Source organism: Urocitellus parryii, chromosome 2, assembly GCF_045843805.1.
Source record: "Urocitellus parryii isolate mUroPar1 chromosome 2, mUroPar1.hap1, whole genome shotgun sequence".
NCBI lineage: Eukaryota > Metazoa > Chordata > Mammalia > Rodentia > Sciuridae > Urocitellus > Urocitellus parryii.
Window position 1 is genome coordinate 8,702,665 of NC_135532.1, and position 13,825 is coordinate 8,716,489.

At 39.8% G+C, this 13,825-nt stretch overlaps 1 protein-coding gene across 13 annotated transcripts in view; it reads right to left on the reverse strand.

Annotated features, from left to right (window-relative positions):
• Window positions 1-13,825, reverse strand: part of LOC113190546 (putative methyltransferase-like protein 21E) — a 97,769-nt gene that overhangs the window by 74,670 nt on the left and 9,274 nt on the right. For 5 of the 13 annotated variants that reach the window (XM_026399961.2, XM_026399966.2, XM_026399990.2 and 2 more), the window contains exons 3-5: window positions 10,612-10,778; window positions 9,759-9,876; window positions 6,603-7,172 (exon numbers count right to left, since the gene is read on the reverse strand). In XM_026399961.2, the coding sequence (XP_026255746.2) occupies window positions 6,781-7,172; window positions 9,759-9,876; window positions 10,612-10,778 (677 nt within the window). In that variant the 3' untranslated portion in view covers window positions 6,603-6,780. The other 8 variants (XR_003301791.2, XM_026399931.2, XM_026399951.2 and 5 more) reach the window with 5 other exon arrangements.

Genomic DNA, 13,825 nt, shown 5'->3' on the forward strand with positions numbered 1-13,825 from the left:
TGAGCGACATCCTCAGCATATTTTATATTTTACTTTGAGATAGGGCCTTACTAAGTTGCTTAGAATCTAAGCTGCTGAGGCTGGCTTTGAACTCACAATCCTCCTGCCTCAGCCTCCAGAGCCACTGGGATTACAGATGTGTGCCACTGCACTCGGCCAAGTCTCCTTATTTATTTAAAAGTAAGTTGAAATCTGTTCCCAGGAGCTCTAGCACTTTGTTCCCTTCACCCCAAATGCTATGCAGAGTTATTCTTCAACTCTTCTTTTATCCATGATTGTGAAATGTGTCTGCCATGTTTGGCATCCTTCTAACCATTAAGTTGCCTATTAGTCAATCAACAAAGCTTTGGTGGGAGAGTGTTAATTATTTACTAGTTGCAAACTGTACATTTACCCTGAACACCAGGTGGGTAGAAACATTACTCATGTTTTTTAATCTAAGAATTTCTCACATTTTTATGGCCTGTCCTTTGGGCTTATTTTTGATGGTTTATGACCAAAAAAACAACCCTTGCCATTATGATTTATACTCTGCCAACAAAGGAAACAAAAAGAGATAAGAAACCCAAATTAAATCATGGACCAGGTAAGAAAACCCAAATTAAAACATTACACACACACAAAATCCAGTGAAATCAAGGGGCTGACTCATAATTTAAAATTAGAACAAAGAAAACCATACATGTTAACAGACTTTGGACAAAGAAAATTTCAAAACCTCAACCTCAAAATGTAACACTCACCCCAAATGTGATTTTCAAATGCCCATCTTATATTTGTGACACTATGAAATAACCCCTGGCTATTAAATTATTTTCAATGGCATATCTTAATCTTATTTTGCTTGTACATTTGTTTGAAAAAACAAAAATACTTTTCAATATGGAAAATTGGTATTGATTGGCAGCAGATATTCAGTATTTTTCTTTCTTCCTTTCTTTCTTTTTTCTTTTTTCCTACTAATGTCATTGATCACAAACTTGACCTGGACATCTGTTTTCATTTTAGTGATCCCTTAGAATTCTTTGATGGCAAGTGTCAGCTCTAAAATTTGATTGGATTTTGGAGAAAGACAATTGCCTTAGAAACAAAGAAATTGGAGAATTGAGAAGCAAGAGTCCTGCCTGTGAGCTTGCCCAATAAAAACACTGTTTGTGATAGAGGCCAAGGGTTAGTTCAATAGAATAAGCAGTCAATAGCATAGGCTCAGCAACCTAAGCACTACAGAGTAACACGCCATCCGTGCAAACACTAATGGAATCCTGAGCAAATGCAGTTAATATAACCTCAGAACTAATTGATGCTAACTAAGGCCACCTAAGACACCCTGTCTAACAAATACTACTATACAATTATTCAGAACACTGTCTTTGATTTCATGTGGAACTTGGAAGCAGAGCAAATATTGACATTGGGCTTGCAGGTAATACACTAGGCTTAATTTCACATCACAGACTCAGATGACAAAAGCTATGTGTGGAACTCGTTTAGGAGCCACACCAATCTTTGCAAACATGCACTCACAAAATCCCTGTACTTTAAAATTTGTTTTGCCTATATTCCCCCAACTTTTGCAAATGCATTTACCTACTCTGTTCACAATTTTGTTTCCAATTATTGCTTTATAATTTGTTTTAAAAATACACATATTTGACAATTTTTATTTTCTCCATGCACAGATTTCCATGAAAACCAAATTAAAATGAAGTAAGAAGAAGCACACTATATTAATTTTCTCATAGTTTTACCTAAGCTTACTTGCCTGATTTGCTTAATATGACCTGACTTTAATTCTTGTTTAGAACCAATTCCTGGTTTGTTTTCATAGTACATACAAATCTCATCTAGTATCAAAATTCAGCCAAGTGGACATATTTCACTTCTAATGGATATTTGTAAATTATTTATCTGCTTATATGCAAATTAACACTTAAAACCAGTTAGATATAGCCTCTAAAGACAGGGCATTCTCAGAGAACACCAACTTGCAGGAATTTGAGGCCTTAGAGAAAAAAAGGAATATTCCATTCTATTATGTTTACCCATCTTTTTTTTTCTTTCACAATAATGTGTTTACACTATTGTCTGTAAATCTGTTAGAAAGTTAGTTACCCAAAGCTACCCTTTCATTATCCAAAAAAGAAAAAGAAAAAAGAAAAGACATTTCTTAAAAATTCTGATTGAGCCAGGTACAGTGGCTTCTGTAATCCCAGCAGTTTAGGAGGCTGAGATAGGAGAATTGCAAGTTCAAGGCCAACCTGGGCAACTTATAAGACCCTGTCACAAAATGAAAAATAAAAAGGGGCTGGGCAAGTGGTTCAGTGGTAAAGTACCCCTGGGTACCAAAAAAAAAAAATACTAAAATCTGATCAATAAAAATTGGTTCAAATGAAAGAAGATATATCATTAAATTCTAAGACAGAGATTGGAGTGCAGCACTTAATATCCTAAAGTCAGCTGACACATCTGGGGCACAAAACTCTCCTGGTTACCTGTGTGACATCTTGAGTTGAAGAGAATCACCTGCAGGTTGGTCTGTCTTCTGTGGAGCAATAAGTATTCTGATTTAACCCCTATTACAATTTTGACTATCAGTATGAATATTCTATTGAAAATCCAGAAAGTTACTGCAAGAATTAGACCAAGGTTTTTAATAACATCATCTAACTTCTCAAAAAGCCAGATACAAAGGGGCAAAAGCTCACAATAGAACTCCTTTGGATTGAAGTTAACAAATCAATTGCTATTCGTTAAAAAAAAAAGAAGGAGAAATTGTAAGATAGAAAAGGTCTATTCAAATTTTATCTTCTGAAATTGAATTACTATAAAATTAACTTGAAAAGTATGGAGAAACTGCAGCAAAAAGAAAAGTAGACAAGTTCTCAGAATGAAGTAAGCAAGGTCTTGGTGTAGGGGTGGGTGTCCACATCGGCAGGCGAGAGCTATAAACAGAATGAAACAATGGATGGGAATGTCACATTTGACAGACTGACACACAGAGAAAGAGGAACTCGAAAGGACCCTATGGCTGGTTGAGTCCTCATGCTGTCTTTAAGAGGACATTTTATCTATTCTACCTAAAAATACTACTTAGTGATATTCTAACAGCCGTTTTTCTCCTGTATTTACCTACTCCATTCACAATTTTATTTCCAATTATTGCCTTATAATTTGTTTTAAAAATGCACATATTTGACAATTTTTATTTTGTTCTGGCTGAGGCATCCCCAGTACTCAGGCCCCAATGACTCTGAGCAACTCTGAGGAACCCTGGAACTCTGCTGGCCAGTTCTAAAACCAGCATGGATTCAATCCCTGGTATGTATAAATAAACAAACAAATAAATAAATAAAATTCATGTTTTCCAGAGCCCATGGATACTAACTTAACTGTGGAGGGGGCAGAATCTCAAAATGCAACAAAACAAAAACCCCAAATCCCCCTGTCTGATCTCTTCCTGTGTCAAACCTCAGGACTCAGTCTTCATCTTATTCTCTCTGGCTCTCTGAAGGAGCTTTACAAATCCCCCAGCTGATGCTGCTGCACTTTGTCCAGTGGCTCAGACCAAGCACGGTGGTCAGCTTGACTGTCTCACTCACGCTCCACACTCTACTTGGCAGGAAGCCCTGCTGGCTCCAGCTTCCAAACACATCTAGAAATGACTACTTTCCATCCCATGCAGATTCCTTGTTGCCAGCTGCCACTCTCTGGATGGCTGCCACAGCCTCCCAGCTGGTCCTCTGTCCCTACATTCCAGGTTCAAAGCATCAGCCAGAGTGGCTGCTATGGTTTGGATCTTCCATGTCCCCCCAAAGCTCCAGGGTTGAAGGCTTGGTCCCCAATGCAGCAGTGTTCAGAAGTGGGGTCTTAGAGAGTTGATTGATCATGAGGGCTCTGACCTCATTGGTGGGTTAGTCCCTGGGTGGATTCATAACTTAATGGCATATTGGGAGATAAAGAAAACTTCTGGAGACAGGACCCAGTTGGAGGAAGAAGGTCACTGAGGGCATACCCCTGAAGGGGATACTGGAACCTCAGCCTCTTTTTCTCTCTCTCGTTCTACTTCACAGCCACCATGAAATGAACAGCTCTGTCCCACCATGCATCCTCCACTGTGATGTTTGGCCTCAGGCCCAAAGTGATGGAGCCAAGTGACTGTAGGCTAAAATCTCTGAAACCATGAGCCAAAATTAATCTTTCCTCCTTTAAGTCCATTGATCTCAGGTATTTTGTCACAGAAAACAAGGAAGCTGACAGTGGTCCTTACACAAAATGACATTATTTACTATTCGACTTAAAACCCTCCAGTGATTTTCCATGTAGCCAGAGAGGAAAGAAGTCAAAGTTCTTTCAGTAACCAGTAACCTGAAAGCTTGTGGTGGACACTGTGACATGCTGCCCAGATCCTCTTCAGAATGACTTATTACCCAGCTGCTGGAAGTGCTGTTGGCAGACAGTCCACAGCTGTCACCATCTTCAAGAATGGCCACAGCTGAAGAGGGGCTCACCCAAGGTCATGCAGTCTTCCAAGGACAGCCATATCCATGACTGAGCCATGTGACACTCTCAAGGCCTGGGCACCTTGTCCCATTCGGGACTGTCCCAGAGGCCACTTGAGGTCCAGCACTCATGTCCTGCTTCCTTCTGCTCCTTCCTGTAGGCCTTCAGCCCAACGGCATAGCCTAACAGGGGACCTGCAGCCTGCCCTGCCTCTCAGAGCCTCTGTGTGGAGAACACAGCCTGCAGCAAAGGCAGCCGTGGTCTGGCTCCCCCATGCCCCTCTGACTTCAGGGCTCATCAGTCTCCTGGGCTTGCTCATCAAGTCCAGCCTCTGAGGTGTCCTCCAGGATTGGCACCCTTCTGCCATCAGGCCCCGGCATGGCTCTCCCTCTGCCTCCAACACACTGTCCTCCTTCCTTCCAGTGCTATTCAGATGGCACCTTCTACATAAGCCTACACCGACCCACAGGCTAGGGAGCAGGAGAAGGGTTTCAAGCAGGAACTGTTTTTTTTCTCAAGTATTGGCTTATCCTTCTGGGTACACATTTCCTTTTGAATAAATGACTTTGGTTATATAAGAAAGAGTTTGGCAATTGCTGTTTTAAATACATGACGACAGCGCAATGGTTAGGAACACAGGCTTCAGGCTCAAACTGAGCCTGACTTGAATGTCCCAGTACCATACTCCACAGACACCAGCCTGGGCCTCTTGGCCTTCTTTCTTTATCTGTGAAGCAGGGGAAATGATATTACAGTCCTCCTCAGAGTGGTTCTGAGTTTAAGTGACCTCATGTGAGTAACAGACTGTGAAAACAACAAAGATCCATGTAAATATGAGGAGATATGGAGGTGGTCCTAAGAAACCCCACGCACCAAAATCTCCCCTGGAGCATGCCTGCACCCTGGCTTGCAGATCAGGGTCCCAGGAAATCATCTTCTCAGCTTTGCTCAACCCTGAGCTGATAACTTTCACCAGAGTAGAGAGGACTGATCCCAATGAGCAGTGTCACCCCAAGGACACAGTGACAGCCTAAATGCTCAGGTCAGAGCAATGGAGGGAAGAAAACTTTCCAATTCATCACATGGACAGTATCTTGACATCTATGCTTATGCTAACTGGGGACACAGCAGAGCAGTTGCCAACCAAGACCAGGTGATTACGTGGAACAAAGCCCTAATTTTTTGCTCTTTTGCACTGACTTTAATTCCTTCTGAGTTTAATCTTTAAGGCCCAATGTAGAAAAAAAAATACCCAAGATTTCAAATATCTAAGTCTATATATGTTTGTTCATCAGAAGAGCTTCAAACTGTAAAACCAGCCATATGTCTGGTTGAGATTAGAGGCCTAAACCTTTTCATGTATTTTCAACATGAAGATTTTATATTTGCTTGTTTTAATGAAACAAATTAATTTTACTTGGCTTAAAAATAAAACAATAATTCCTCCAAAACCTCAACTATTCTTTGTGCTTTCATTCATTTTTTTTTATTTAGTAGCATGAAACATCTTTGCCCACAACCTCAAATCCATAGGCTGATTTCAGAGGTTATGCTGGAAGCCCACCCTGCAAGCAGAAGAGAGAGAATACCTCTAAGCTTGAACTAATGCGAACCACAAAAGTCTATCATTTTCCATTACATTATGGATTTATTTGCAGACCCCTCCTTTGTCACTTTCCTTATTTCTATGGAGAGAATCCTTTAGGCCAATGGCTAGAAGGATGAACAACAATGTCCATTTTAGCGATATCATTAAAACTATCATTTTGTAATTATACATTAAAATGTTTACAACATCTATTGAAAATGATAAGAATAATAATGCTAGAGGAATGAGGAGAGCTGACAATGAACACACAGAGACTTTGCCAAAAGTCCCTGTTACCATGTGATTGTGGCCCTTAGTGCTAGTGGAGATATTGGAGGAGCAGGTTACCCCAACCCTACAGCTGCATCTCTTGTATGCAAAATCCCTGCCTGGGGTAAGGCGAATTTGGTAAGCTATCCCCTATTCTCATAGGAGTGTGTGTGTGTATGTGTGTGTGTGTGTGTGGTGTGTGTGTTTGAGTGTGTGTGTGTGTGTGTGTGTGTGTGAAGAGAGAGAGAGAGAGAGAGAGAGAGAGAGAGAGAGAGAGAGAGAGAGAGAGTGTGTGTATACTGTACATTTCCCTTTGGGAAAGTAGTGGTGCAAGAGATCATTCAGGTCTTCTTTAGAGTAATAATCTGCTAGAAATCACCTGAACACTTCCATGTCCTCATTAGAGGATATTATGCATTCCTTCAATTTTTTTTCACAGCTTTATACAACTTAATATTCAGACTAGGGAAGCTGGAAACTTCCTCCAGATCAAACAGCTCCTTAAATCTATCTACAAATTTATTTTCTTTTTCCAACCTGAACTTCATGGCCCAGAGGACGATGGTCGTTTCTTTGCACAGATGGTCAAAGGTAAGGAGGAGGTCTTCTAGGAACGGGTGGGCGTAGACAACATCCGCTGCCAGGACATAGTCAAAACTATTGGAGGCCCTGGGGAAGTTTTTATCTAAAGCTACTCCCCAGGAGAGTTCCTTAACCTGAGGCAAATGCTTGCATTTCATTTTGGTGTTGCAGGAAATATTATACTGCAGGTTTCCAAGTAACTCAGGTAAGTCTGTCGCAGTCACACGAGCACCTGTAAAACAAAAGATTGGTAGAAAAAGTGATTCTATGGAATAGGGTCCCACTATCAGCTGATAAGCTGACTCGAACTCTGCTATTCTGCTTAATTGCTAGTCCCAAAGAAAAGTCTGGCCAGCACATATTGAAAGATGATCCCTTTCAGAATGGATGCTAAGTTGGCCTCTGTCCATGATATTCTTGCACACCATAGAACTTTTCTGTTCTCCTAGTTTTTTGTCTCAGTTGTTGTTGTTGTTTTCTATTTATGTACTACATGTTAGGAGAAAAATAACTGAAAGAGATATTCAAAATCTTTAGTGCCCTGATTAGAATAATCTAAAGTCATGGGTGAAAGAGAAATAAGTTCTTCCCTAAAAGATCTCTGGGCTTCAGTCATGTGAGTCCAAGTGGGTGCAAGTAACATTTCCTGCAGGTATTCAGGAAATGCTCAGGTCAGAGCAATGGAGGGAAGAAAACTTTTCAATGCATCACATTGGACAGTATCTTGACATCTATGCTTATGCTAAGTTTTCAACTCGACTCCATCACAAGTGTAAATCTTCCCACCATGACCTGTCTAAAACCTATCCATAACATAAATGCGATGGTCATAAGTCAAAGATCATAGATGCAGGAAAAATGTTTAGATTAGAGGGATAGAAAGAATTCCCAAGTTATAAGTATACAGTAGCGATCATTTTTCAGGCAGGAATTTGGTAGGAACAAATTTATAGAAGTTTCATTCTTAAAGAGAACTTTGAACAGTATCAGACCTGAAAATAATCTAAATAAAATTAGGGATGGCTAAAACAACAGCATCATTCGTGAAGCGTTCCATATTTTTAAGGGAGAGAAAAGGGAAATTGCATGGAAATGAAGGGAGACCCTCATTGCTATACAAAATTACATATAAGAGGTTGTGAGGGGAATGGGAAAATAAACAAGGAGAGAAATGAATTACAGTAGATGGGGTAGAGAGAGAAGATGGGAGGGTAGGGGAGGGGGGATAGTAGGGGATAGGAAAGGTAGCAGAATACAACAATTACTAATTGGGTATTATGTAAAATTGTGGATGTGTAACCGACGTGATTCTGCAATCTGCATTTGGGGTAAAATTGGGAGTTCATAACCCACTTCAATCTAACGTATGAAATATGATATGTCAAGAGCTTTGCAATGTTGTGAACAACCAATAAAAAAAATAAAATTAAAAAAAATAAAATAAAATAAAATAAAAAATAAAACAACAGCATCAGACAAGCACAGGCCGGAATACGAAATGGGAAAGCAATGCTGGAAGAGGTCACTCAGAGAAATGAGAATCCATCCCTTAGCCACAATGTCAAGTTTCTCTTAACACTGATCAGGAATGTTTTGTAAAAAGTATAAAAATGGGAGGGAAATATGCACATCATTGGCAAAATCACAGAAATATGAACCTCCACATTCTAGTGTGTATGAAATCGGTCATTTTCAACAAATATTTTTAAATCTCAAGATCAGGAACGTGCCCTGCCAATACTAAGGATAAACTACCTGTTAATTTTGAGAACTTTGTGTCTAGAGAGATAAGCACCACCGCTCTGAGAATACTGACTAAACAAGACCTCCATCTTTTGATGTTTGTTCCAAGTTAGACAAACTCACTGAAGGGATCAATTCTTCTTAATAAAACAAATGAGTTCCCAAAACACAAATTCTGTCTCTGTACCTGGAGGCTTTCAGTATAAATCAAATAGTGTCTCTGACTCTACCCATACCAAATGGAACAGTGACTTTGGAAAGCACTGTGGACGGAGCTGTTTCTTTAAAATACCTGGGAGAACTTCAAGGGTCCTACTCCTCTCCAGTGTTTAGAAAGTTGTAAATTACTAAATCTCAAATTCCTCTCAAGACTGTAGAGTGGCAGGTGTGCACTTCTGAAGATCAAGGAAATCAAGACAGATTTGGGTAGTGCACCTCAGAGAAGGCAGCTAAATTAAGGCGATGAAATAGGTAACAACAAAGAAAGACTGAACTGAAACAGGTTCTGGCAAACATGGAGATGATCACACACGTTCAGTGGGGAAGCCGCTGTTGAGAGAAGGAGGGTCATAAAAGAATGGAAGTGACCTGAGAAAATAAATCCAAACACCTAAAAATAGAAGCAGATGTGTGACTGTTACATGATTTCCAATATCCCTCTCTATTCTAACAGGCACTTTTCATAAAAGCATAGGACTTCAAAACCCAAAAGGAATCTACAGCTACCTAAGAACATTGAAATAATGCTAAAATCTAAAGAACATCAAAATCAGCATCAATAAACCATGTAAGCCTGTTTCACAGTCTGTTCTAATAATCAGGATGATGAACTGAACCTCCACTTAGGTGTGCTTCAGCTAAGGCTTGTGGGTTAGCGCCCCATGGGAGAATTACCACAAATTCAGGAATGAAATGGTCAAGAGACATAAGGATTGGTACAGTTTATTGATGAAGTCCATTTAAACAATTAAGGTTACAAAGAGACTCAGGTCATATAGCACATTGGAGAGTAAAGACTACTTATTTTGGATCATTAAATTTTCATTCCCCCATTCAATCAAAAATACCTACTTACCCAGTAAACTTGCCACAATGGAGACCAACCCTGTTCCAGCTCCAATTTCAATCACGTTTTTATCAACCATATTATACTGCTTTGCATTTGTTTCCAGGAAATAGCATAAAACAAGTGCCTACAAAAATTAAATTAAAAAGTTGGTGCTTGGCAAGTAGTAACAAAGAGCAAGATGAAACTCCAGTCAGTAAATGTGTCACTGATGTTACAGGTGAGTATCCCCATGTGAGTAGGAGAGCATCTGTGGCTGTTCATAGGCCTCATTCCAGGAAATCACCACAGAATTACATCCCCAGTATGTTTAACATTTTGTCTAAAAATAGTCTTTGGGGATTATTGGGAGGAAAGAGAAATAACTAAAAGTACAGAGTTTAGTTGCTTAAATTGGGTCACGTTTCAAGGAAGCAACTAGTAATAATACCAGTTATTTTTAGTGTGTGGGCAGGGCAGGCTGCAGTGGAGGGTCTGTGTCCTTCATGCTCAGTCGTTGAAGGAGTGGGCGCCCTTTGAGAATATTCTGCATGTTAGACTCATACAGATGTCACTATAATTGTTTAACCCAAATGGAGCCAGTAAAATGGGAAATAAAAACATTAACTCTTCTAAACTCTACAGTCATAAAAAACTGAAGGAGTAAACAATGTTTTTATGTGTCTCACAAATTTTGATAAAGTTAGAAATAGAATTAATTAGTGGAAATGACTTCCCAATTGCATGATTTCTAAGTTTTAGTGCTGTGTGAGGTCACATAGTAGCATTATACAACCTGTTTCCTTCTTCCATGTAAAACACATCAGTGAACCAAACTGACTGGAAAACAATTGAATGTAGCAAATTTTGTATGAAATTATACCGAGGGCCAAACAACAGCACCGTAACAGTCCTTTGCTTCAGTAATCCGAATCTCATGACCAACAAAATGAAAGGCTTCCCAGGAAATGCTTGTTACCAGAGTTGGGATAAAACATCTCGCCATGATCTCTGAGACCACCTGCTTGTCATCATGGTCTTCTCTGGCCTCTGCAAGGAAATCAAAGAGGTAGTAGGTATCTTAGAAACCCAAGATAGAAGAGAAGCAGCTAATGGAAATGCAGCATTTCCTAGCCTCAGATACTTTCAAATATTCACTGACCTTAGATGAAACTAAAAAGAAAGGTCTACTGTCGAATATTTCATAATGTAAGTTAACATTCACACATCAGGGTGTCCATGTTTTTCTGTTTTCTAGACGTCACACTATCCATTTCTGCAATGCTAAATGCAACACAGAGTGACTGACATACTACTTAAGCAATATGTTGGGCAAGGAGTACAACTTAGAGGTAGTGTGCTTGCCTAAAATGTGCAAGAGGAAGGAAAGAAGAAAGGGAAAGAGGGAGGGAGGAGGAAGGAAGAAAGGAAGTAAGTTTCCAAGGACCACCAATCAGTTCTTCCTGAACAAGAGAAGACTTTGATGGGATAGAAGATCCTACCTTTTTGTAGAGTGTACACAGAGTGATTACAGGTGTTTTAGTGACATATAATAGGCTGTCCTATTTAACTTGCTTTTAACCAGATAAAAGATATGTTGCAATACCACCCAACGATATGCCCTAATATTATTTTTTTATATATTTATTTTTTAGTTTTCAGTGGACACAACATCTTTATTTTTATTTTTATGTGGTACTGAGGATCGAACCCAGCGCTCCGCACATGCCAGGCGAGCACGCTACCGATTGAGCCACATCCCCAGCCCTATTTTTATTTTTATATTATCATTTTGGGGCACTCATGGAATGCTGGCATCTACAATCTTACTTATGGTTAATAAGTAACATTTAACTACTAATTATTGAGTATATAACTTAACGTGCTAGAACCTGCTATATGTTATAATAATATTGCACTTAATTTTGTTGTTGTTGTTGTTCTGGGGATTGAACCCAGGAGCACTTAACCACTGAGCCACATCCCCAGCCTGTTTTATTGTTTATTTTGAGGCAGGGTCTCACTAAGATTCTTAGGGCCTCACTAAGTTGCTGAGGCTAGCTTTGAACTTATGATCCTCCTGCCTCAGCCTCCTGAGCCTCTGGGATTACAAGTGTGCACCACCACGCCTGGCTGCCCTTAATCTTTGCAACAACTGTATGGTACACACTATTAGTTTCACTTTCACTGATAACAAAGCTAAGACTCGGAGAATCATGTTAACTTGACCAGGCCCACACAGGGTATAAATGAAAGAGCCAAAATTTGAGCTCCGTTTGTGGTTGCTCCAGAGCCTCCTTTCTACAGTTTTAAAAAGCTGTGATATAATGTGTGTGTTTTTTTTAATCTATTTGTCTCTAAGAGTTTACAAACTTAAGTAAAATGTGAAAGAGAAATCTATATCAAATGACGTTGGGAAGCAATACGTATAAAGTGCTTTGCATATTGCCTGCTACATGGTATCTAAAAATTGCTACTACTACTATCATTATTATTATTTTGAAAGTATAGCAAAGTGTATTAGAAGAGAAAGAAGAGGGAGCACCCTCAAAGGAGAGAACAGGTCCTCTCACAGAATAGACATAAAGTATGATCATTATTTTTGTAACTGTTACTATTTTGATCACGAAATTCAGACAGAACAAGATCACCAATTAATCAAACCCTGGATGGTGTGGCACAGACTTGAAAACTCAACAGTTCAGTAGTGCTGTGGCTGAGGTGCCTGGAGTGGTTTTATGAAAGAAGTTTGTCTTTGGTCAACCTTTGTTCTAACATGACTTCCATTGATAGAGAAGCTGTTTCTCTCTCACACCGGCCCTTAAAATCCACTGCTCCTTCTAGTATTTTCTGCTCTCTCAGCTCTTGCCATCCACCTCCCCTTCCCCAACACTCATGAAGTCAGGCTTAGTTTTCTCCAGAAGAGAAGATGGAAAATAGAGACCAACTGTGAATGTAAGGAGGAAACTGCATGAAAAGACAAATCCAACCAAAAAACAGTTTTAAATTCCTAAGTAGGAAGAGATGAGGCAGCAAAGTCTCATTGTAACCATTTTGGCCAGAGTAATCTTTGTTCCTAGGTTAACCCATTCACTCACTCTAGAACTCTGTGCTGAAGGCCTGGTGTGCACCTGCCGCAGTCTGAGTGGTGGAAATACGGTAGCTGGCCAGAAGATGTGGTCACTCCCCTCAGAAACACTGGAAAGACAGACTTCATTCCTCTACACCTCAACAATGCATGTGCTATCTCAGGGCATCAGAGATTGCGTTTAATAATGTGAGTTATAATAAAGGTGAACATAAAGCCCATATTCTGGTAGAGTTTAGCAGTACTGTTTGGGGTGGAGGCAGATATAATAGAGATGTAGGATTAACTGGGCCTAAGCTCAATATGAGTCAAAAGTATAAAACCAGTATCAATAAAAACTTGTACACTAAAGTCATGTTAAGAATATAATTTCTAAAATGAGGGCAGTAAAGGCTCTGTTCTATTTCATGCTGGTCAGATCATACTGTTAGTCCCATATGCAGCTGCAGAAGTCTCACTATACTGGAATACCAAGAAACTGGAGGAACCGGGAGGTGAGACATCTTGAAACTCAGCCACAGGAGGACAATTTGAAGAGATAGACCTGCTTCTCAAAAATAGTAAAGACCTGAAGGAACACAAGAGTTGCTACAACTTTAAAAAACTAATAAATAGAAGAATTGGGGGAGGGGGTGCGCGTGTCAGAACCATGTGTTCCCCAAAAGAACTCCCGCTTAGCTACAGCCCACAGGAAGGGGCCTGTCCATCACCCAATTCTCCCACTATCACACTGACCCTCAGTAGAGATGCAACAAAAATAGAAAGATGAAAAATTGGTATTCTTCAGCAAGAGCCACCTCTTCTAATATATTCCACTGTACTTCTCCTTAAATAACTGCATGCATTCGCATTCAGAAGAGCTCCAAGAACCAAATAATACTGGTAATATGTTTTATTTGAACTTTAACTTTCATTCCACTACATGCACTTGGCTTGCTAAGAATGAAGGAGTGGGGGGAGGAGGTTTGCTGTGGTGGCTCTTTAGGGAAAAGCAGAGAACATTAATTGC